The sequence below is a fragment of the Equus przewalskii genome, chromosome 1 (genome assembly GCF_037783145.1).
Source record: "Equus przewalskii isolate Varuska chromosome 1, EquPr2, whole genome shotgun sequence".
Classification (NCBI taxonomy): Eukaryota; Metazoa; Chordata; class Mammalia; order Perissodactyla; family Equidae; genus Equus; species Equus przewalskii.
Window position 1 is genome coordinate 1503590 of NC_091831.1, and position 23800 is coordinate 1527389.

General features: G+C 50.1%; 1 protein-coding gene across 8 annotated transcripts in view; it reads right to left on the reverse strand.

Annotated features, from left to right (window-relative positions):
- Positions 1-23111, reverse strand: part of LRRC27 (leucine rich repeat containing 27) — a 43895-nt gene extending 20784 nt beyond the window's left edge. Inside the window, exons 1-7 of one of the 8 annotated variants that reach the window (XM_070632725.1) lie at positions 22532-22641; positions 21822-22144; positions 20949-21218; positions 17648-17778; positions 13361-13419; positions 6445-6597; positions 810-1185 (exon numbers count right to left, since the gene is read on the reverse strand). In XM_070632725.1, coding sequence (XP_070488826.1) covers positions 810-1185; positions 6445-6597; positions 13361-13419; positions 17648-17778; positions 20949-21155 — 926 coding nt within the window. In that variant the 5' untranslated portion in view covers positions 21156-21218; positions 21822-22144; positions 22532-22641. The other 7 variants (XM_070632662.1, XM_070632934.1, XM_070632789.1 and 4 more) reach the window with 7 other exon arrangements.
- Positions 23112-23800: the final 689 nt, after the last annotated feature.

Consider the following 23800-nt stretch of genomic DNA (forward strand, 5'->3'; position numbering starts at 1 on the left):
GTGCCCTGAAAAGGCTGACCATAAGCTACTCGGATAAGTTATCCTTGTCCACGACAGAAATAAGAGAATGAATGGAGGGAGGGAGGAAGAGGTTCCTAAATAGCAGTGGCCTTAGAACATCCCTGTCCTTAGATGTACGACTGTGGACTGAGGACATCACGGCAGCCTCAGAGGCAACGCCAGGCTGCACCGCGAACCACACTGCAGGCTCCCAGCTCTTCAAGGTTACAATCGGCTAATGATATGTTAACATATGTTTATTTTGAAAATTTTCAAACTTACAGAACAGGTGAGAGGACAGTGCAGCAGACACCTGAGTGTTCTCCACTCGGCCCTGGGCACGGCCCTGTCACACTCACTTCTCCCGGCCGCCCCACAGTCTCACCACCACAGGCACCCCGCACACGTGCTCTGCCGCCGCAGGGCGAGCCGTGCGGCGCCACAAACCAGAGTAACCGCTAAGAGCCAATTTCTGTCCCCACGGCATGATACCCACCCCGTCGAATGTATGATCTACATTCACATTTTGTTTGACCACATTCTCTCTCTCTCTCTTTACGTGTTCATCCACATGTGCGTGCACATCACACACACCACACACACACACGAGTTGAGTTTTTCTCTCAGGTAAGCTCCTCCTTGGAGGCTGTGTTCTGGGTAACTTCAACCCTGAACCAGGGCTGGCATCCGCTACATAATAACTGATGGCAATGCAGGCACACATCTACCTGATGTTTTAAAAAAAAATCACAAAAAATATCACAACTTTGTGAAGATCAAGAAAATGCACCTTTCCTTTCAAATCGTACCTGAAAGCGTGTCTTCGGCTGGAACGCTCTTTCTCCCTGGTGTTCAACGCTGCCTTGAGGTTGGGAGGCAATTCCATTGGTAAGAGCTGGTTTTCAAGAACTTCTGCTTGTTCGTTCTCCACAATCTCCTGCCGCAGCTTCCAGAAGCGCCTGATCTCCTCCTCACTCGGCCAGTCTTCCGAGGAGTCGGTGGACTTTCTGAGCTCACTCAGGTCTAGTTTTTCAACAGGCGGGAAAAAGTCTGCCTTTTCTTTCAACGTGGTCCCCTTTCCATCCTGAGAGGTAATGGCTTCCCTGTCAGGCACACGGTCTTCGGATAAATCCAACAAGGGATGAGGCAGCTCACTTACGTTCATCTTTTTAACTTGTGAAATTGCTAGCAGAAAAAATGCTGTGTTAGTGCACTGTGCTCTGACACGGCCCCTGAGACTCAGAGACTCAAACAAACCCGGTGACCAGCTCCCTCCGCAGGGAAGACCTGGGGTGGGGGTGACCAGCTCCCTCCACAGGGAAGGCCTGGGGTGGGGGTGGGGTGGGGGTGACCGGCTCCCTCTGCAGGGAAGACCTGGGGTAGGGGGTGGGGGTGACCGGCTCCCTCTGCCCTAGGCCCTCACACTCCATACAAATCCATATAAATCAAGATACTTTTCTGCTTCCCCCAGGTCTTTTAGTATCTTTATTCTAATTGATTTTTTGCCCATGTACCTGTTGTTTTTGTTTGGCAATGCTTTTGTTGACTAAACACTTTTATTTTTGGCTCTAGGTAAATTATTTGAGAGAAAACTGCCCTGAAACGCATTCATCCACTATTTGTGCCGGGTCCCAGACCAGGCGTTGGAGCTGTGGTGCCTCCTGACCCAATGAGGCCTCTGCTCCAGCAGGACACAGATTGGGACCACTCACAGGCCGGGGCACGCCCACCACACCAGGCCCGGCATCCTTGCCACGCACTCCAGACTTGTGGGCCCTGTGTGTTCTTCAGCAAATTTCATACAGCTTTGCCCACGGCACGTTCCTTCTTGTAAAAAGTGAATTCATTTTCAGCCCTCCAAGCCTAATTTATTTAGCTACTTTCTACCTTTTTTCCAGTCGATTACACATCTATATATTTCAACCAATGCAGCCTTCTTTGTAAAAAAACAAATGAAAATTGCAATGAGGTTGAAAGATGATGAGAAAGAATGTTGATAATCTTAAATGTTAATTACACATTAAAATATTAAATTCTAAAAAATGTTTCTCAGTGTCAGTGGTTTGCAATTTTTCTTTTAAGCAAAAGCTTTTCTCTAGACACAACGTCAGGGAGGAGCGCTCGCAACATGAGACAGGTGACAGCTCTGGTGATAAATGCCGTCCTTACTGCACACGCCCAGCACCACCCCAGGGCCCGGGCTCTTCTGTACCACCACCGAGTGTGACCCGAGCTGGCGCCACACCAGACACGGCACAGGACAGTGCGCTCCTGATGGCTACATGCTCTCCACCACTACACGCTCCAGCCGGTGTCTTTGAAGAAAAATAGTTTACAAAATGGGCAAAGATATGCTTTTAAAAGTCCTAAGGAATTGCAAAAGTCCCCCAAAGTACAAGTGACTAGAAATAAGCATATCTGACCAATTTGCTTGCAGACACTCAACTGAGAGCCAGAGCCAAACTGAAACTCACGGACATATCGCCAAACAAGAGGACTGGAAATGCCAGCAAAACTCGTTTTTAAAGTCAAGCAAAAGGGCAAAATGTAAAAAATGTACATAACTGCTGAAAATTCACCCTACATAGCACAAAAAACATTAATACATGAAAAAAGAGTCAAGAAATACTTACTTTTGACCAATTACTTGATGCATCTTTAACTTTTATTTTGCAAGAACAGCACAGAGAAGTCGGAGCCCCGCCTGCGCCACAGCTTTAGCGCCCTGCCCCGAGTGCCCTCTCTCCCCTCTCTCACCCTGTGTCTGCATGTCTAGCAGTGTTCTTTTCTAAAACGTCTGCGAGCGATGTTCAGATGTCAGGCCCCTTACCCTCAGATCAAGAACACAGAGCACAAAACCACAGTCCAGCCACCAAAACCAGGACCGTGACGCTGACAGCTTCTGTTATCAAACCTGCAGACCTTACTCACATCTGCCAACTGTCCCAATAATGTCCTCTGTCATTCATTCCTGGCCCAGGATCCAATCTGGATGGAGCACACTCTGTTTCCTGATTCCCTAGCCTCTTTCAATGGGAACACTCCCTCACCGTTCCCTCTTGAAGAGCACAGACCGTCTTGCGATCGTTCTTGTGTTGGGGTCTGCCTGTGTTTCCTCGTGCCCCCTGCAGCCCAGCCCCCGAGCTGCTGCCCCAAGGCTCTGCCCATTCTGACCTCACACAGCCCAGCAGTTGCTGTGTCCATGCCCTTACTTCTTGTCTCTCCTCAGCCATCCCACAGGCTCACCGACCCCCAGTTTCCTGCCAGGTACCTCCAGGGCATTAGTCCAATGGCTACTTTCCTTTTCTGTCCTCATTTACAGGACTTTTAGGCAGCATCTGATGCCAGTGCATTTGCCCCCACCTCCTCCACATGTGCGCCCCCACCTGCCTCACCACTTGCCCCCACCTCCCTCCTCCCCCACCATCTACCCCCCAACACGCCTCCCAGGCCCCTGCAGCATCACCCCTCTGGGTCTGCCCCATCTCCACTGAGGCCCCTCTCTGTCCCTCTGCTGCTCTTCCTCCTCTGCCCACTTCCCACTGTCCGAGGGCCCCCGGTTCTGACTGAAGCCCCTACACGGCCCTCCAGACAATGTCTTCCAGCCCTCCCTTCAGGGGACATGTAGTACCCATGACACCTCATCTACATTGCAAGCCCCTCTCTCCCATTTCACTGGATTCCAGGCTCTGACGGCCAAAAAGGGTGCTCACCACCTCATCTCTGCTGTGCACACAGTCAGCATCCAGAGTCCGCATGGCCACCAGGGCGCCCGTATCAGCCAGCTGGTTCTGCACCAGGCCAGCCCCTCTCCGAGCAAGGCCCCACCATCCACTCAACTGCTCAAGTCAGGGCCCCGAGTCCTCCTAGACTGTCTCTGTCCCTCCGTCCCAACATCCCGTCCACCAGTGAGGCTGCCAGCTCCACCTCCAAAGGGCATGTATCCCACCTGCCTCGCCTCCCTCTCCCCCTCCCCCAGCCCTGCCTCTCCCTCCCCTTTCCCCTCCCCTTCCCCCGGCCCTGCCTCGCCTCCCTCTCCCCCTCCCCCAGCCCTGCCTCTCCCTCCCCTTTCCCCTCCCCTTCCCCGGCCCTGCCTCGCCTCCCTCTCCCCCTCCCCCAGCCCTGCCTCTCCCTCCCCTTCCCCCTCCCCTTCCCCCCGGCCCTGCCTCGCCTCCCTCTCCCCCTCCCCCAGCCCTGCCTCTCCCTCCCCTTTCCCCTCCCCTTCCCCGGCCCTGTCTCTCCATCCACCTCCCCCTCCCCCAGCCCTGCCTCTCCCTCCCCTTTCCCCTCCCCTTCCCCGGCCCTGCCTCTCCATCCACCTCCCCCTCCCCCAGCCCTGCCTCTCCCTCCCCTTTCCCCTCCCCTTCCCCGGCCCTGTCTCTCCATCCACCTCCTCCTCGCCCAGCCCTGCCTCCTCCTGCCTCCGATGATGCCTTTGAACAAGCAGCTAGACAGATCTTCTAAAGAACCAAATCCTTCCCTCCTCTGCTTACTTCCCATCTCACCTGGGGAAACTCACGTCCTGGCCATGGCCCAGGGGTCCTCTGCCAACAGCTGGCTGACCCCATCCCTGGCTCCCCCGTCACTGCTCTGACCCAGGCCTATGGCCTGCTCCTAAAATGTAGCAGCTGGTTCCCAGCTGAGAGTCTCTCAACCTGCTGGCCCCTCTGCCAGAAACATTCTTGCCTTTAGGACTACATTCAAAGGTCCCCTCATCAATGCGTCTGCCTAGGACGAGCAACCCCCACCTCCTGGACCATCCCCAAGACAAAATTAGGTCACAGGTTACGATGACATGGCCTCCTTTTTGGCTTTGGGTTCAGACTTGAAATAGAGACTCAGAACCTTGGCATCCTTTCTGCGATGGCATTGGATTCTGATCTGTAATTAACAGATAAACCTCATACATTCTTTAGTAAACGAGAAAATTCAAGATTCAAGATAATAGGTCAAGTGGACAAAACAGACCACCTGGAGCAGACCACTGGCACCCAGCACGTGCCCTTGGCCCTCACCATTGCAGCACTGGCTGGCCTCACCTCCGATCAGCACCAGTATCTTTGAGCTCGGGCATTTCCTCTGGCACATGAAGGCAGGCCTGCAGGGCTGGGGAACCATGTGCCTACCCCCAGGAGAAGCCCTCCATTCCACCAAGCAGTGCTGGTGCTGGAGCAGGCAGGCCCCACTCCCTCGCCCTGTGGCGGAGTGACCCCCGGGCCTGTGTTCAGCACTAGCTTTCCATAAAAATCAGCGCGCCCTGGGGACCCTGTGAAATGCAGGTCCTGACCCAATAAGTCTGTACAGGGCCTGCGAGGCTCAATGTGACCAGGTGAGGCCCAGAGGGGCTTCACCTGCTTCTCAGAGCCCCCGGCATCAGGACAAAGCACTAGTGTCTGGGGCGTACCTGCCTGGTCCCTCACCTCTCCTGGCATCCTCTCCTTCCCTGTCTCACTCCCCCGTGCCTCCTCAGTGTGTCCTGGGATCATCTCCTAAATCAGCCACTGGCCCTTCGATCCTGTCTCAGGAGCTGCTTCTGGGGGAGCCAAACTCAGACACGTCACAAACACAACCACAGTGTACATCACACATTCCAGAGCCACCTGTTTGGACTTGGGATAAAGGTTAATTAAACACGGCATCACTTCCCGATCACTTTGGACATCCCTCACACCTTCTGAGACAGACCTAATTATTTACACATTTCTATTATAGCACATATATGACCACCTTGGCTAACTGTTTCAAATTTATGCATTTTCTTAATTATAGAAGCCATGTTTTAAATAGCAAAATTTAGATATTCTGAAGTTGATTTTCAGAACTCTTACTTTTTTGGTGAGCATTCATTATGATTCTCCTTTATCGCCAGTTTACTTTGTCTGAGTGTAACCACAGCACTTATTCAAGATCAGATTAATCATGAGCATTGCAGAACATCGGGTTGGATCTGTTTCATCAACATGATGAAAACATGGAATTGTTTAGTGAGTACTCACAAAAAGTGGCTAGACCACCATGCTGACACAGCCCATTCTCATGCTGGTCTCTTGTTCCAGCCTCAGGACATTTCCGTGTGCTTATTGTTACACAGTTGTCTAATGGACTGAGTAGCTCCTGAAGCAATGGCCTGATGGTGGCTCAGTGGTGAGGTCTGTTTCACCTGATGGATCCCAAGGAACTTTTACCAAAATTGACCCTAGACAGGCTCTACAAGGAGCACTGAGGAGGCAAACCCATGAGCACAGAATCAGGAAAAGACAGAGCTCTGGGCAGTCAGGACGGAGATATGAACACACTGCTGTGTGGGGGTCCAGCCGAGGACACTCGAGGCTCCCATGTTCCTCATGACACCATCAAAGGGAAGACAGGCTCCCTAGGGGTCTGATTTTATGAAGTACTGGCTTTGGTTTTAACGTGGTTCATCACAGTAATTGTCCCACAAACCTCGAGAAGTTACATCCTGGGAGGAGCAGTGCTCTGCTGCACAGGTCTGCAGGAAGGACAGGATGGCCACCAGCCCCTTCTGCACAGTCAGCGGAGGGGGGAATTCCAGAGGGCAATGCCTCAAGTTCAGCGCTTTCAGTGTCGTCACGTTCCCTGCAAGGGAGAAGAGAAACAAGCAGCACTTCAACACCCTTCTGCGGGATGAAAACCAGGAGGCGAGGGGACGAGCTGTTTGCACATCAAAAAATGAAAGATCCTATTGAGAATTTTGGGTAAAATAATATGACAGATATCTGAGATTTGCTTTTAAAAACACTCTGCAGAGGAGACAGGCTAGCTACAAAATAAAACAAACAGCAGCAGTGACAGCTGTTAGGTAGAAATCCTAACACAAAGTTGCTATATTACCTAAATGCCTATTTTCAACAAAAAAACTAGAAAGCATGCAAAGTAAAGAAAAATGTGACTTGTACTCAGGAAACAGGCAGTCAACAGAAACTGTCTTCAAGTAGGCCAAGACGTTGGACCAAGCAGACAAAAGCTTCAGAGCAGTCATTACAAATACATTCAAAGAAACGAAGAAAACTATGTTTAAATAATTAAACACAGTAAAATGACTCAACAAACACAGAAGGTCAATAAAAATAGAAATTATAAAAAAGAACCAAATAGCAGTTCTAGAGTTGAAAATTACAAAAACTGTGATGAAAAATTCACTAGAGGAACTCAAGAGAAGATATGAGATGACAGAAGAAACAATAAGTGAATGAAGATGGAAAAATAACAATTATCCAATCTGATGATCCGAGAGAAAAAAGATTAAAACAACAACAGAATCTCAGAGACCTGTGGAACAACATCCAGTGTGCCAACATCTACGTCACGAGTCAGAGGAGAGAAAGAAAGGGTCAGAAAAAATATCTGAGGAAACCATGGCCAGATACACCCTCAGTTTGATGATAAACATTAATCCATACATCTAAGAAGCTTAACAAACCCCAAGTAATATAAGTCAAAGGGATTCACACTTAGAAACATCACAAACTACCAAAAGAGAAAGAAAAAGAAATAATCCTAAAAACAGTAAGAGAAAAACAACTCGTCACATACAGGGAACAACAGCTGACTTCCTGTCAAAAACAACGGCGGCCAGAAGGAAATGGAACAAGGCAGTCAAAGTGCTGCAGAAAAAAATGTTAATAAAGTTCTCTGAATCCAGCAGAGCCATCCTTCAAAAATGCAGATGAAATGAAGACATCCCATAACTGATGCAGAAAGAAACAGAGACTCTGAATCAACCTATAACAATTAAAGAAACAAATTAGTAATTTAAAATCTTCCTGCTCACACACAATCTCAAGTCCAGCTGAAAACCACTAAACCCACCGGATGAGTCCACAGCAGACTGGACATGGCAGGAGGCAGAATCTGCAAAGTCAAAGGCAGCTCAACAGAAAACAATACTAACCAGAACACAGAGAGAAAAGGATGGGGGGAGAAAAGAGTATTCAAGGGACGAGGGACAGAATCAAAATCTCAACATCCATGTAACCAGAGTCCCAGGAGAGGAAAAAGTGAAGGAGAAAGAAGCAATGTCTAAAGAAATAATGTCAATAGCCAGGAATTTCCCAAATCTGATTAAAGCTATCAATAACCAGATTCAGGAAGCTCCGTAAACCCCAAACAAAGTAAATATAAAGAAAAATACACCTAGACACATCATAGACAAATTGCTGAAAATTAAACACAAAGAGAAAAATTTTAAAGCAGCCAGAGAAAAAAGATACATTACTTTTAAAGGAAAAACATTAAGACTGACAGCTGACTTTTCAACAGGTGATGGAAACCAGAAGATAATATAGATATATATATAAATTTTTTTTTGGAGGAAGATTGGCCCTGAGCTAACATCTGTGCCCATCTTCCTCTACTTTATATGTGGGACGCCTGCCACAGCATGGCCTTCTGAGTGGTGCCATAGGTCCACGCCTGGAATCCAAACTGGCAAATCCCAGGCTGCCGAAGTGGAACACATGAACTTAACTGCTACACCAGCAGGCTGGCCTCAAAGATATTTTTTAAGTAGAGAAAAAGCCCTAAAACTAGATTCCTATACTCAGCCAAAATAGCCTTCAAAAATGATGGAAAAATAAAGATGACTTTTAACAAAACCAAACTAGAATAATTCATTACAAGCAGACTAAATGAACTACTAAAGAGAGATCTCAGGCCAGGAGAGTCATACCAGATGGAAGCACGGAACGTCAAGAAACGAAGAACACCAGAAGGGTAAGTACGTGAGGACATATAAATAAATACTGACAGTTAAAAAGTGTTTGCTGGATCTGTAACACATATGAAAGCAACACCTACGAAACACCACAAAGGCAGGGAGGAGGTAACACAGACAGACAGTAGCACATTCTCCGTGAGGGAAGGAGAGGGTCCCAGGTCAAGGATGCAGGACAGCCTCCAGACAAACACTGAAGGCATACGAATGGCACCATGAGAGGTTCTGCTTCCAGTGACATCCAGTCAGCTCCAGTCAGATCAACTCTCCCACGGACAACCAGGAGGGGGCAAACACAAGCCACCTGTCGGCAGGGGAGCAACAGAGGGCAGGCACAGCTACAGGGGACCGCAGCTGCAGGAAGAGACTGGCGCAAGAGCCGCGTAGATCCGTGTGGGTTTCTGCCTGAGGGGAGGCCCCGGAGAGCACCCAGGGCAGCTACACCATGAGAGAAACCATCCGGACATTCACAGCCTGGGGGCTGGAGAGCAGACTGCAGAGTTGCCACGGCAGCAACGGGGGGTGTTCCAGAAAGACGAGACTGCACGGGGCCCTGTGACGCCTCTCAGCTCTGCAGAGGCCTCCAGTTCCCACGCACAGGACGGCTCCGAGCAGCACAGCAAAGGCTCAAAGACTGGAGTAGAGCTGTCACCTCCCGCCCACCGCAAGAGAGACTGAGCGTGGAGTCTTAGTCCCATCAACCTAAGCACTTAGTTTGAAAAGTCAGTTCTCTACCAAGGAGTACAGCAGAACCAGACTCTCCACACCGCGTCTCTAACAACGTCTGGGACACAGTCCAAAATTACTGGACAGACGAAGAGACAGGAAAATGCGACCCACATGTCAGAGAAACAGCAAGAAATGGAGACCAACTCTGAGACAACCCAGAATAGCAGGCCAGAATTTCACGGTGTTACGGGCTGAAACGTGCCCCTCAAAACTCCCAGGCTGAACCCTAACCCACAGGCCCTCAGGATGCGACTGTGTCTGGAGACGGGCCTGGAGAGAGGGGCTAAGGTAAAACGCGCCTGTCAGGGTGGCCCTGGTCCAGTGTGACTGGGGGCCTTATGAGGAGGGGAAGGGACACCAGGGGTGCACGAGGACGGGGGGACCCCGTGAGGACACAGCGAGAAGGCGGCTGTCCACGCACCAAGGAGGGAGGCCTCAGAAGGAAGCCAATGAGCTACCGCTTGATCTGGGCCTTCCCGCCGCTGCGGCCGTGAGAAAACCAGTTTCCCTGTTCAAGCCGCCCAGTGTGTGCTGGTTCATCATGGCAGCCCGAGCGGACTAACGGAAGCACTGATGACAATCATGCCCAAGGACATGAAAGGAAACATGTTTGTACCAAATGAAAAAGATAAGGACTCTCAGCAGAAAAAGTAGAAACTATTTTTAAAATAGGAAAAATCTAGGGCTCAGCCCTGTGGCCAAATGGTTAAAGTTCCGTGCACTCTTCTTCAGCGGCCTGGGTTTGCAGGTTCAGATCGCAGGCACGGACCTACTCTGCTCACCAGCCACGCTGTGGAGGTGCCCCGCATACAAAAAAATAGAGCATTGGTACAGATGTTAGCTCAGGGATAATCTTCCTCAAGCAAAAACAAGAGGAAGATTGGCAGCAGATGTTAGCTCAGGGCTGATCTTCCTCAGTGAAAGAAAGGAGGGAGGGAGGGAAGAAGGAAGGAAGGAAGAAAGACAGAAAAAGAAAATTCTGAGACTGAAAATAGTCCTAGTATCTGAAAAAACAACTTACTAGAGGGTCTTCAGAGCCAACTGGAGACAACAGGAAATGAGATTCATGAACTTAAAGACATTTATCTATCTTCCCTGAAGAAGAAAAAATGACTTTTTAAAATGTACAGAAGCTCAGTGATCTGTGGGACAATAACAAAAGGTCTAACATATAGGTAAAAAGAGAGAAAAGGAGCAGAAAAAAATTTGAAGAAAAAATGACCAAAATATTTCCCAAATTTGACAAAAGACATGAATTTAAAAACTGAATAACTTTGACAAACTCCAAGCAGGATAAATACAAAGAAAACCACACCTGAGTACATCAGCGTCAAACTGCTGAAGGGCACAGACACAGGAAGCTCGACAGTGATCAAAGGCCATGAACACAGGGGCACAGGAGAGCAGCAGCAAGCGACCACCGAGGCCTGTAGACACAGGGTGTCTTTAAAGTGCTGGATGAAAAATTCAACCCGTATTTCTAAATCAGAAATGTCCTTTAAGAATTAATGCAAAATAAAGACATCTTTAGGGGCCGGCCCCGTGACCGAGTTGTTAAGTTCGCGCGCTCTGCTTCGGTGGCCCAGGGTCTCGCTGGTTCGGATCCTGGGCGAGGCCATGGCACTGCTCATCAGGCCATGCTGAGGCAGCGTCCCACACACCACAACTAGAAGGACACACAACTAAAAATACACAACTATGTAGCAGGGGGCTTTGGGGAGAAAAAGAAAAAATAAAATCTTTAAAAAAAATAAAGACATTTTTAGAAAAATAAAAATTGAGAGAATCATTTGCCAGCAGGCTGATTTTAAGAAATCCGAAGGGAGGTTCTTCAGGCTGAAGGAAAATGATGCCAACTGGAAACCCGGATCTTCAGGAAAGAATAGAGAGGATCAGGAATGTTAAATATTGAGTAAATATAAAAGACTTTTTTCCCCTTAATTTCTTTAAAATATACATGACTGCTTAAAGTAAAAACTGCAACATTGTACTGTGGGTTTATAACACCCCAGACACGATACACAGGACAACTACGCATAGGAAGGGGTGGGTGAGTGCTCTGTGTGGTTACAAGGCGGCTACGCTTGCCGTGACTTGGCACGTGCCCGCTCTAAGGAAGCACACTGGACCCCCGAGAGCAGCTGCCAAACCACTGAAGGAACGTCAGTAAATTAAAATGGAAGTCTACGTGATATCCATCAACTCAAAGTCACCTGGAAAGTAGAAACAGAGAAACGAAAAAACAAATGCGATAAACAGAAAACGAACCGTAAGATGACAGACCCAAATCCATTCTTGTCAATGATTATATTAAATTTAATGGACTAAACCCTTCAATTAAAAGCGGAGGTTGTCCAACTGGATAAAAGAGCAAGACCCAACGAGGGCCTGCCCCCTGGAACACACTAAAAATACAGAAGGGTTGGACACAGGGAGGCTGCAGGGAGACAGATGGAGAGCACGCCGCGTACAGAGCACGAGAAGCAGGCTGCAGCAGCCACACCGACACAGACCAAATGGCCAAGAAGCACATGACGAAGTTCCACATCACTGGCCATCAGAGGAACACGTATGAAAACCACAATGAGGCACCCCTACACACACCAGAATAGCAAAAGCAACAAGGAAACATAAAAATCCTAAATTTTTATTCGACCAGTAACACGTTATCAAAATATAAAAGTTGACAGATCTAAAAGGAAATTGTGGACTGTAGATAAATCCACAATGACAGTGGACGATGTTAACACACTTCAGGAACTGACAATACAAACAGAAAAAAAACCCCAAGAATGTAGACAATTCGAACACTATGACAAAGCAACTTGACTTAAACTGCATGTAGAGAACCTTACATCAAGTAACAACTTGAGAAGACACAGTCTTTCTTCTCAAGTGCACAAGGTTACATTCACCAGACAGAACATCTGCATCTTGTGCCAGAAAGCGAGCCTCAAGTTCCAAACAACCGGAATTACACAACACACGTGGCAGTAAACTAGGACTCAGTAACAGAAAGGTAAGTGGAAACTCTCCCGTTGTTTGTAGTTAAGCAACACGCTCCCAAAGAGCCCACGGTCAGTGGACGTTAGAAAGCATTTTGAGCTGAATGATGGTGAAAACACGGGATGCTGAAACTCGCGGGATGCAGCCAAGGCGGCGCTTAGACCGGGATTACAGGCGTAAACACACAGACTAGAAAAGAAAACTTCAAAATGAGCCATCCGAGCCTCCACCTCAATAAGTCAGAAGAAAGAACAGGGAGCTAAACCCAAAGACAGCAAAGAGAATAAAGAGCAGAAATCTACGAGACAAAACAGATGCAGAACAGAGAATGTTGCTGCCCTCCTCCTGCCCCTCATTCAGAGCAGGGAGAATTCACAAAAATGAGCACTCTACAGTCACGCATGTTCACAGGGATGGACACCCAACAGCGGAGAGCCAAGCGTGCACATCACCAAGAACACGTATGGTACGATCCAACCTAGGACAAGTTCGAAAGGCAGCCTTTCAACATGTACTGTTTAGGATCCCTAAGTGGTGCAGCGCCCGAGGAAAACAAGACAGTGGCCAACACACATCACGTTTGCTCGGCGGGGAGGGAGGGAGGGAGCTGGAATCAGGGCGGGCGACGCTGTGCACTGGGTACAAAGGCCTCGGTTTTCATTATTTCTCACACTACGCTGTGTGTCCTACGCTATCTGTAGAACACGTGTGAGCACACCCGCAGCTCTGGGGGCTGCAGTGTCTTGGAGCCTGGAGGGACCGACACAGAGGGGAGTTTAGACACCAGCCAGCCTGCCTCCTGCATCACGCCGGAGGTCTCCGCTACAGGTTCCAGCGACCACAGGGCACCACATTGTAAACCATCCTCCACTTTATTGTTTTAACACTTACCCAGCTCCACAGGTAACATTTTGATGGGATTTCTTTCTAAAAGCAAGGTTTTCAAATGCCTTTAAAACAAGAGAAAAAAATATGTAATTTAAAAAGCAGAAAATCAAATGACCATCCCTAAAATATACTATCAGATTTCTTCATCGTCTTCTCCTTAAGGGGGCAACGTCAACAGAGATGCACACACATTTACTGCTGCCCTACGGACGGTCTAGCGCCATGAGCAGACATGGCTCTCCGCCTCAGCACTGCTGACGCTGAGGACCAGGCAATTGTTGGGGGAACTGTCCTGGGCCTTGTGGGTTACAAACAGTACCCTGGCCTCTCCCCACTAGTGCCAGGAGTAACCCCTCCCCAAGTTATGACAACCACAAAATCTCCAGACATTGCCAATGTCCACTGGGGCCAAACTCGCCCCACTGAGAACCCATGCTCGGGCTGCCCCATGGCCCGGGACGTCCTCACCACCCACCAGTGCTTGCTGAGGTTGCTGGGAGGCGTGTGTCTTAAGAGGCTCTGTGAAAACATTTGGGAGACTTCGGCCAGAGGGCACTGGCCCTGCCTGGGGATGAGCAATTGGCACATGAAGGACCCTGGGGCATCTCAGCAGCAAACATGGGTCAAGGGGCGTTTCTGCACATATTTGACCTTTTAGCATCCTTTGTAAAATTTACCATGAAACATATCATAGATAGATAGGCTAGAAAGAAGGTACCCAATAAAAATTTACTAATTGAATGATGTGGGAAAATAAATCTTTCATATTAAACTCCATCTTGCCCCTTTTATTCTATTAGACTTCTTTTTGTTTTCAAAGTTAATTAAAATTAAAAGTACCATATACTAACAATCAACTTCTTTCTCCTTTACTTTTCAAGGATCCCCAGTTGAAATCTGGCGTAAAAAGACTGAAAATATCCTGATTGTTCAGTGTTTTCAGCCCCGGGCTCTGAAGGCCCCTTCTCACGGCACCCAAGCAGAAGGCAGGACCCATCCCCGTCCCTGTCCCCCGGAACCTGCTCCAGCCGGGATTCACTGAGAGACCCTTTGGAGAACCGCTGGACGTGCTGCAGGACGGTCTGCCAGCCTGGAGCACCCACGCCACAGCAGAGAGCGGCTGGCCCGCGCAGGCACTCAGGGATGCTGACTGCGATGTGGGGCTGCTCTGTGAAGGGGATGGCTGCCTGGCACCCCCAGGAGGGCGCGAAGACCTCACAGCCGCCCGGAGAGAAGTCCCCATCTGCTTTCTCCTGGATCACAGGAGCATGGAAGGCTCCACGCCCTCAGGGCCCAGGAAGCCGACTGGGCAACCGAGAGTGGCCTGGAGCATAGGCCAATCTGTATCCCACATGGTCAGCTTTCCTGTCCCAAAGAGTGCTCCTCAGAGAGGAGCAGAGGCTGGCACAGACAGCAGAGCACTCTCACAAACCCTGTAAATGAATCGACACTTGGCAGGGGCGGGGGGAGGGAGGCGCCTCACGTTTCATTTTGTCTCAGAAGGTGAAAAAATTAAAATCCAACACCACGACTGACCAGGATCCCCAAGATTTGAAAAGAGGAAATACAACTTCACAGAAACACAACTGAGAGTTCTAGTAAGCATTCCATCTAAATTAAGTTCAGTTTCTTGATTAGCAACCCCGAGGGAAAATCAGGTTCCTTGAGGACAGGACAATTTCCTTTCCATCGGCTTTCCTGGATTTTCCTTATCATTTGAAGTTTCAGGAAGAAACTTTACGAATTAAACTTTTCTTGACGGACACAAAGGAGAACTATTTCAACGTTGTTACTTCGAATATTTTTGGCTCAGCCCCTTTTATCTCACTAACACAAAAACAGCCAGGGAGGAGAGGTCAGCCCTCCACAGGGTCCTTCAACAGACGCCGGGGGACAGCACCCTCGGCTTCTCCGGCACCAGATCTGCCTCAAGGCCCGGAATGTTCCAGCACATTTGTTTGTTTGTTTGTTTGTTCGGGGGGGGGGAGCGTGTTAGCCAACTACTAACCTGAAAGTGCACAGGGGGTTTCTCCACCTCATGTGACAAAATATTAAAGTACTCTTGCATGCTTCAGATGATAAATTTACAAACCTTAATTCCTCGCACACTATCAGTAACCCACCATTTCATGTCACCGACGTTCAGCTGAACACACGACTTTACACAGTGGATTGCAGCTGCTTGCCCAAGGAGCACACACTGACGGATGCTTTAATCTCTGTTAGCAAGCGCACACATCCAAGACACCGAGGACGGGGACACTAACACTGGCATTGTCTTAATTAGGCTTTTTGGAAAGTTTAAGGCTTTTAATAAGCCCATAATTACTTAAAATTTCTAATTAATATGTTTCAGCTCTTCAGCAGGCTGATCTAATTTTAATGATATAATGGGTTATAAATCACATGCAAAATTATATCTTAAACAGTAAGCAGCTGGCTTTGACTGGTAAAATCAAAGAATTTCAGGATCTGAGAACTGTGTATTCATTTAGAAGAAAGAAGAGCACATACGGGCCGGGCTTCCGTTTCCTTTCCCCTGTGAGTGGCAACGACTCCACAGAATTGAGTGCTAATGCTGCAACGATGTGTGGACAAAGGCTCCACGCTATTCTACTCAAAGACGATGCTCTGTGAAGAACACGGCTTCCTGAACCACCCTGACCACAAGCTTGGAAGACTGGTGGGGCCACCTGGGCCAAGCTGGGAGGGACACAGTGGGAGCAGGGCCAGAGAACACACAGCCACTTGTCACATGACGAGCTGGCAGACCAGGGCTCAGCAAGTGCGCCTGGCCCAGGTGGGAGCCGAGGACACTGTTCCGTGAGCAGGGGCACAACTTGTGGCAGGTTCCCTGCTCTGCAGACCCCACTGTCCCCAGGAGCTCTAGGAAGATGGCTCCTGGCTCATGCCACCTGCTGCAGGCACCTGCTTATCATCAGAAATTAGCAGCTTCCTTGCAAAGCCTGAAAAGGCACAAATGATCCACGGAGATGTTCTCTTACTGTCACACATGACACAAGACTCACCTCTTAACAAACACTTCTAAAAACAGTGAGCTACAGTTCAGGAAACAAAGGGCTTTCTACAGGCCTCCACTCTGCTCTTCCAGAGCGATCCCCTGGCTCACTGCAGACACACTTCCTCATGTCAGAACTGGGGGTCGCCCTTGCACACCTCCCCTCCTTCCCCACCCTACATCCAACCTGACTCCCACTGGCTCTGCGGTCCACCCACAGCTCTGCCTTGTCCAGCTTGCCCAGGCTGCCGCCTCTTGCATGGACGGCTGCAGCAGCCTCGTAACTGGCCTGGTAACCCTCCTTACAGAGTGATCTTAAAGCCCAGTCAAATCCCACCCATCTCCATTCAAACTCTCCTGTGACTTCCTATCTCTTTCAGAAGGAAATCCAAAATCGCAACCACAGCCTACAAGCTCGGCCGACCCTGCCTACATGCATCTCCTACCATTTCTCCCCTCCTCTGTTCCACTCCACTGGCTTCCCTGCCATCCCTCCATCCACCAAGCACACATCCACCTCAGGGCATTTGCACATGCTTTCCTCTGCCCAGGATGCATTCACGTTAAAGGAGGTCCTGATATGTTTATCAGAAGGTTTTCAAAAGGCTGAGAAACACTAGCATAAAAGGACTGGGCACTCAAGGCAAAAGGGTCAGGAGAGGAAGGTGGCCTCACGGTGAGTGTGACTCCTGGAGGGAGTGAGGATGCCAGCCGACGCTTGGCTGCTGAGAGGGGCACAGGTGAGGAGGAGGAAGGGAGGCACGAAGCAGGAGCGGCAGGAAACCCCTGAAGTCGAGGCAGCAGGAGTGTGGCAGGACAGCAGCACACACTGCTTACCTTGGGGTTTCCAATTTTCCAAAATGGGAAGAATTCTCATTACCTACCAGGAACCAATACAGATACATCCAGGCCCATGGGCCCTGAGCAGCTGGTTGTAATTCATCAGCAGTACCTCTGACCCTGCTGGCAGCTCCACATGACACGAGCCAGAGGTAGAAGCAGCTGTTGCAAAAACGACAGGGCCCGTCCAGCAAAGGCACTGTGGCTACCAGCACTCTTTTTGGTATGAAATGTCCTAAATTAGAATGATAGCTACGTGTACTTGGTCCATGCAGCCATCGTACCTCTCAGCTGGCTTTAAAGACACCAGTAAATGCTTTTATTCTGAAGTCAACATTCAGAGTGGGAGCCAAGCGGCAGAAGAGCAGGCGCTCAGTCATTTGACAGACGATCATTTCTTAAATCTAGAAACACATAAACAGACGACTTACTTGTGAGATCCGATCCCAGAAGGAAGCACTTTAATTCCATTAAACCGGAGGTCTAGCCAAGTAAGGTTTGGCAGTAACTGAAAGAAATCTTTGGGAATCGCAGAGAGGGCATTTCTCTGAAGATACAATTGCTTCCAGGGAAAGAAGAGAGAGTGTTTAGTCAACCAACCAAATTTTAAAACATGACATATCCTAAAAGCATTTCCAAAAGACCTACTAGCAATTGCAACCATACGTAGCAAGTTAAAAGAAAACCCTACTATTTTACCCTATTGAAGTGGTTTAAACAGAAGACGTGAGAACCAGAGAGCACAGGCCGGGCCTCCGGGCACAGGAGCCGAGAGGGACGTCCCCACCGGGACACGCTGCCCCTCCTGGCTGACGGCTCACACGCCACCACTGAGCACAGCACACTTTTTCTACAAATAGCCTTCACACTAAACTATCCTCAAAGTTTATTAAAGTCACTTTTCTCCTTCCTGGCCCCACACTCAGGGCTCTCAGGCCCGGCCGGCCCAGAGCCCCCGCAGCCCGCGCAGCTCAGTGGCCCAACAGCAAGAGCCACGTCTGGTCCTGGGGACTCATCCTAGGGGATAATCGAAAGGAAACCAAAGACACAAGCACCGAGCTACCTGCTGTAGCGCTATCCGTGACAAACAGACACACAAGTCACTCCAGTGACCACCGCTCCAGGAACAGTTCGACGGGACAACTCAGCGGAATCTTAAGTCATCGTCATAAATAAGATACAGTCGTGTGTCACTTAACGACAGGGGTGAGTTCTGAGAAACACGTCCTCAGGCGACTTCGTCGTTGTGCGAACACAGAGCGCACTTCCACAAGCCTAGATGGTAGAGCCACCACACCCCTGGGCTGTATGGGACTAATCCTACGGGACCACCGTTGCACACATGTCTGTTGTTGACCCAAATGTCATTATGCGGTGCACGACTGTAGCAGAAGGTAGAAGACAAAATCTAAGACACCGATTTTAGCCACGTAAAATGTATATATATATAATTTTACAGTCACAGTGTGGCAGGATTATGGGTAATTTAAAAAATATCTTCTTTAATGCTGATGTTCTATATATTTACAATGCTTTACATATTATATATGTACATATTTACATATCTCTACCTACCAAGGCCACAGAGTACAGATGTTAAGAGCACCAGCCTGGAAGCCAGGCTGCCTGGGTTCAAACCTAAGAGCTGTGTGACTTTGAGCAAGTTCCTGAACCTCTCTGTGCTCCAGCATCCTTGTTTGTAAAATGGGCAAGGGGAGCTACCTCCTGGGGTGTGCTAAGTGAGCAGTGCTTGGCACACAGGAGTGCTGGGTAAGCATCAGCCATCACGATTATGCACTTTTTCTATGAAAAGACCCTCTGAGCACGGCAGAGAGCACCACCCCACTCCTTTCTGATCACAATTTCTCAACCCCCAATTCCACCTCCAACACCACCTTCCAAGTCCTTTCATGAGTTACAGCAGAAACTTGAGAGACCCTGGCCAGGAAGCCACACTTGTTATAAGTGTGTGGAAGAAAGTCTTCAGTCAGCTCAGACACGGGCACTGGCGCTCCTTGCTGGCAGTGGCACACAGCTGCGGGGAGCAATCTGGTGATTACAGACACACGCGTGGAGCCCTCTAGCATGGCCGCTCTTGGCCCTGGGTTGCACACACACGCGTGGAGCCCTCAAGCGTGGCCGCTCTCGGCCCTGGGTTACAGATACACAAGTGGACACCCCGCACGTGGCTACTCTCGCCCTCGGCTACAGCACATGCATTAAGCTCCTCAGGCCCGCTCTTTCTCTTCAGGGCAAGCCAGTTCTAGTACTCAGCCTTAAGTCACAGACCCTCCTTAATGCCAGAAAAAGGATTCCCAGAAAGATAAGAAAAGACAGCACTACTCTTTGTCAAAGAGCTGGCTCGGGTAAAGGTGAGTTGACTTCACCTGAGTTGACACGGTCCCATGAGACCATGTGACGATGGGGTCCCTTCCTGTATTCCATGATCTGTTGCCATGGTAATAAAATTTATACTGACATCTGTTTTCTGAAAGGCATGAATAGTTACGAAGTTTCTTTATTAAGCCTGAAGAAGGGTTTTGGAATTTCCTCCTTCTTCCTTTATGCAAAAAGGTAACATAAACCTCATGACACTGTTGGATTTTAGAGTTGAGAGCATTTGCTTCATTACAAGTGCCATGTAGGGGGCTGGCCCTGAGGCCTAGTGGTTAAGTTCAGCATACTCTGCTTCAGCGGCCCAGGTTCGGTTCCCAGGCACCAACCTATACCACTCATCGAGCCATGCTGTGGCAGTGACCCACATACAAAATAGAGGAAGACTGGCAACAGATGTTAGCTCAGGGCAACTCTTCCTCAGCAAAAAAACGAAACAACAAAGTGACACATGCCTTACAGGAGCCCTGATGACCCACTAATTCACTCCAAGAGGTCAGTGTTAACAAAAGAAACAGTAAGATCAGTGCTGGCCCTGACACCAAAAACAGGGTGTGCAACACACAATAGTGGGGTTTTACAAATTAAGCAGCTACCTATAATCTAAGTATACAGTTTTTGTAAGACTGTCAATCATCACCATAACGGTGCAATGTGTCGAGTGTGTGCTGTGTTGTGGACACTGTGCTTTATATGCATTATTGTTTAATTCTTATAACAACCCATGAAAATATTCTTGTTCCCATCTTCCAAATGAAGACAAACGAGGTTTAAGGAAATTACGTGGCTACAGAGCAGTGACAACACCGCTGTTGAGGGCGCTCGCCTGTCTCACGTCAAAGCTGTGCTCTGACGGAAGCTTATTCTAGAAATCACCCGGACGAGACAGCACCTGCTGCATTACAGGCAGGTGAAGGCACGACCTGGCGAAGGCACCGGGCACAAGGTAAACCAGCGTGTGACATCAGTAATGTGTGGTTGAGAAACAGTTGTTAACTGTTTGAACACGGCATGGTTTCTTAGGGGTTTTGTGTTTTAAACAGGAGACCAAGGGTGTTTTCGGCACTGGTTTCTATCACGGGCTTCTTGGCACCTGACATTCCTGAGGAGAGAGAGGATATTGGTCTGACTCCATGGGTATTTCCACTGGCTGGTCCCCATACTCGAATTTCTCACTCTGTTGTGAGCAGTACATGAAACTGGGAGCTAACCCTCCCCTCTCTCACTCTAGAATGTCACTCTCCTAAAGAGGAGCCACAAGTAAAACCCACGGGGTTGAACTGTTCATTTCTGCCTACACAGCACATGTGTACAACGCCTGGAGGAATGCCCACTTACTTTAAGGGTGGGGATTTTAAAGATCTCTCCTAAATGGTGAAGACCACTTTGACTCAAGTCTAAGATCGGTGAGGAGGAAAAGACGACCCCCTTAAGACCCTTGTGAACGTCTGTGGAGGGGGAGGCGGGCGTGCTCCTGGCTTGACCAGCGATGCTCTCGGGGTCAGCAGCCCCAGGGCGAACCTTGTAGAAGCTGCTTCCCTCCATCTGTCAGACAGGAAGAAGCAGCCCTCCGGGGCCCACTGCTCATCCTCCTTGGTCTGGAGTCACCTGGAGACAGGGAGGGGAGACGAAGTAACAACTTAGTACACTGACATGACCCTGCAGGCAGATGGGCAAGCTACCTGCCAGGTCTGCAACAATTTAACTTGCTTACGAAACCCTCATTTTTAATAAACAGTATCATAAATTTGACTTTTAAATTTGTAAAAAAAAAAACAAAACAAAACTGGAATGCAACAAGGTTCAGATCAAAATGTTCTGCCGTTCACTTTGTATCGCAGAGTTTCAAGATTCAGATTTAAACTCTTGGAAAACACAATGATGCAAAATAGGAATGGCTGTTTTAGGGACGAAAACATAGCAGAAGGCACCAAACTCAGTAAACCAATGTATTCCTTCCACAAAATGTACTGGGGCGGGGCTCCTAAGTCTGCAGTTTCTTATTTCTGCTGTGGCTCTGTGACATTTCCACCATGCCTTAAGCTCCTTGGGCAGGAAGCCTGCCACTTTCACCAGTTCGGCTCAGTGACCGGCTCTGGGACTGGTGAGCATGAAGTTGGGTGCTGGGGAAAACGTGTCAAAACAGAATCTTGAATTTTAGTTGTTCAGCAATACTTTTGCTCAACACAAAGTGAAAGAACTGTGGCTCACCACAACATCATCAGGTGAGGCATTCTTCCACGTGTAATTTCCAAACAATTTATCCAGCAATGACAATCATCGTTGGAACCTTACGAGTTTTCATGCATAGGTTCATGAACATGATCCACTTGACAGCCCAACGACTGATATGTACGTGTGCACACACAGACTGCGTTCTCATTTTAGGGATGAGGAATACGAGGTTTGGATTCGTTAAGGAACTGCCCAAACGTCAAGCAATTAAGGAGTGGCGTTGACCTCACAGCTGCCTGCACTCCCTGGAGACCCTGGGCCTTTCCCCGGGGGTCCTTTTCTGTGGATCACTGACGACCCTGAAGGAGGGGAGGGAGGTTTCAACCTCCTACAAACCTCTAAACAGGGAAAATATCTTAAAACCGACAGCAAAGCAAGAGAGCCTCAAAATGAGGAGGGGGGTGGGCGGGCTCCGCGGGGTCGTAGAGGCTGCTCCAGGTCCCCAGCGCACCCTGCCTCGGTTTCCCCGCTCACGCCAGGCTGGGGTGGCCCCGGCGCTTTGGGCCTCACGTTGCAGTCCTGGGGGCGCAGCCTGTGCGGGGCAGTACCCGGGGCTGAGGCGGCGGGACACGGCACGAGGGGCTGCGGGACGGGGACGTCACCTTCCTTCTGCAGCCCGCCCGCCCACCCTCCGGCCCAGCGAGCTCCGCGCCCCCGCCGCCGCCTGCTGGAGCCCCGCGCTTCACCTGCGGGGCCTCCGATTCACACCCCAGCGACCTCCGCCTCCCTGCCCGGCGCCCCCTACCCCGGAGCCCACCGACCCCAGGACCACCCTTCAGCCGCAGCGCCCCCACTCACCTGCGGAGCTCCGCCCCAGTCGCACGCCGCGCGCCCGGGGGACCCAGAGCGACAACCCAACAATGGAGGCCGCCAGGACCACGCGGTCGCCATGGAGACGCCGGCCATACGGAGGCCCGCAGGCTCCAAGCCGCGGAAGGCGCGCAGCCGCGGAGAATGTGGTGCGCCTGCGCGCGGGGCACCTGACTGGGCTGCAGCGTCTCCGCCAGGGTCCCTAGTGCTGGCCTGTCGCCTGCCATCTCCTCTGCCAGGCGGTGGGTGACACTCACACAGAAGTCGGAGCGTCCGGGCAACTGGGACACGTGTGCAGAAGCCAGAGAGTCGTGATGCACGAGGAAGACGACTGCGGGGCTGCGCACGGGGCGGGGCCTGGGCGGGCCCCTCCGGAGGGCCGCCCCTTAAACTTAAGCACGGCAAGTTCCATTTCGGGCTGACCGACCCGGTGTCAAGAACTTGAAAGTCCTTCCCGCCTTTTAACTTCGCCATCTGCAGCAGGCAGTCCCAGGTCCTCTGGGGGTCACGGGATTGTAGTCATAGATGCGTCGTCACACGGACACCCACCATGCAGGAGAAGAAGGGGCCCTCTCATGTCACAGGGAAGCATCCTTCCCAGAAGCCCCCGGCACTTGCCTCTAAGATCTGGCCAGAGTTGCTTCAGTTTCCTGGACCAGTCACCAGAAGGGAAGTGAGACGACCGCTGTGGTGGCTCAGACCAGTGGGGATTTCCCTGGGGCGGGGCCCCCTTCTCCTAGCACCCAGGTGGAGCGTTGTGGTCACCTGTATCAGTCGGACGCAGAGCCAACAGGGATGATCTCATTACAGGAGCTGTTGCAGGGCTTTGACTTCTGCATGTGGAGCTGGTGGCACGGTCTCTGAAGGCTGTGCTCTAGCTTGGTTCAGAAGCGTGAAGGAGCAGAGCAGGGAGTCGGGAGGGAGGGTAGAGGTAAAGGGGGGGACATGAGGACCGATGAACCTGCAGCAAACTGGACGCAGGCCGGAACTGCCAGCGTGGATCCATCCTGTGGATGTCCTGCAGGAGAACTCGGCGCCATTCATCACAGATTTGCATACCCGCCTAGCTCAGGAGTTGGAGAAGCTAAAAGAGGACTCGGGACGGCAGAGTGCCTGCACACCTGTCTCCCCCCAGTGAGGTGAGC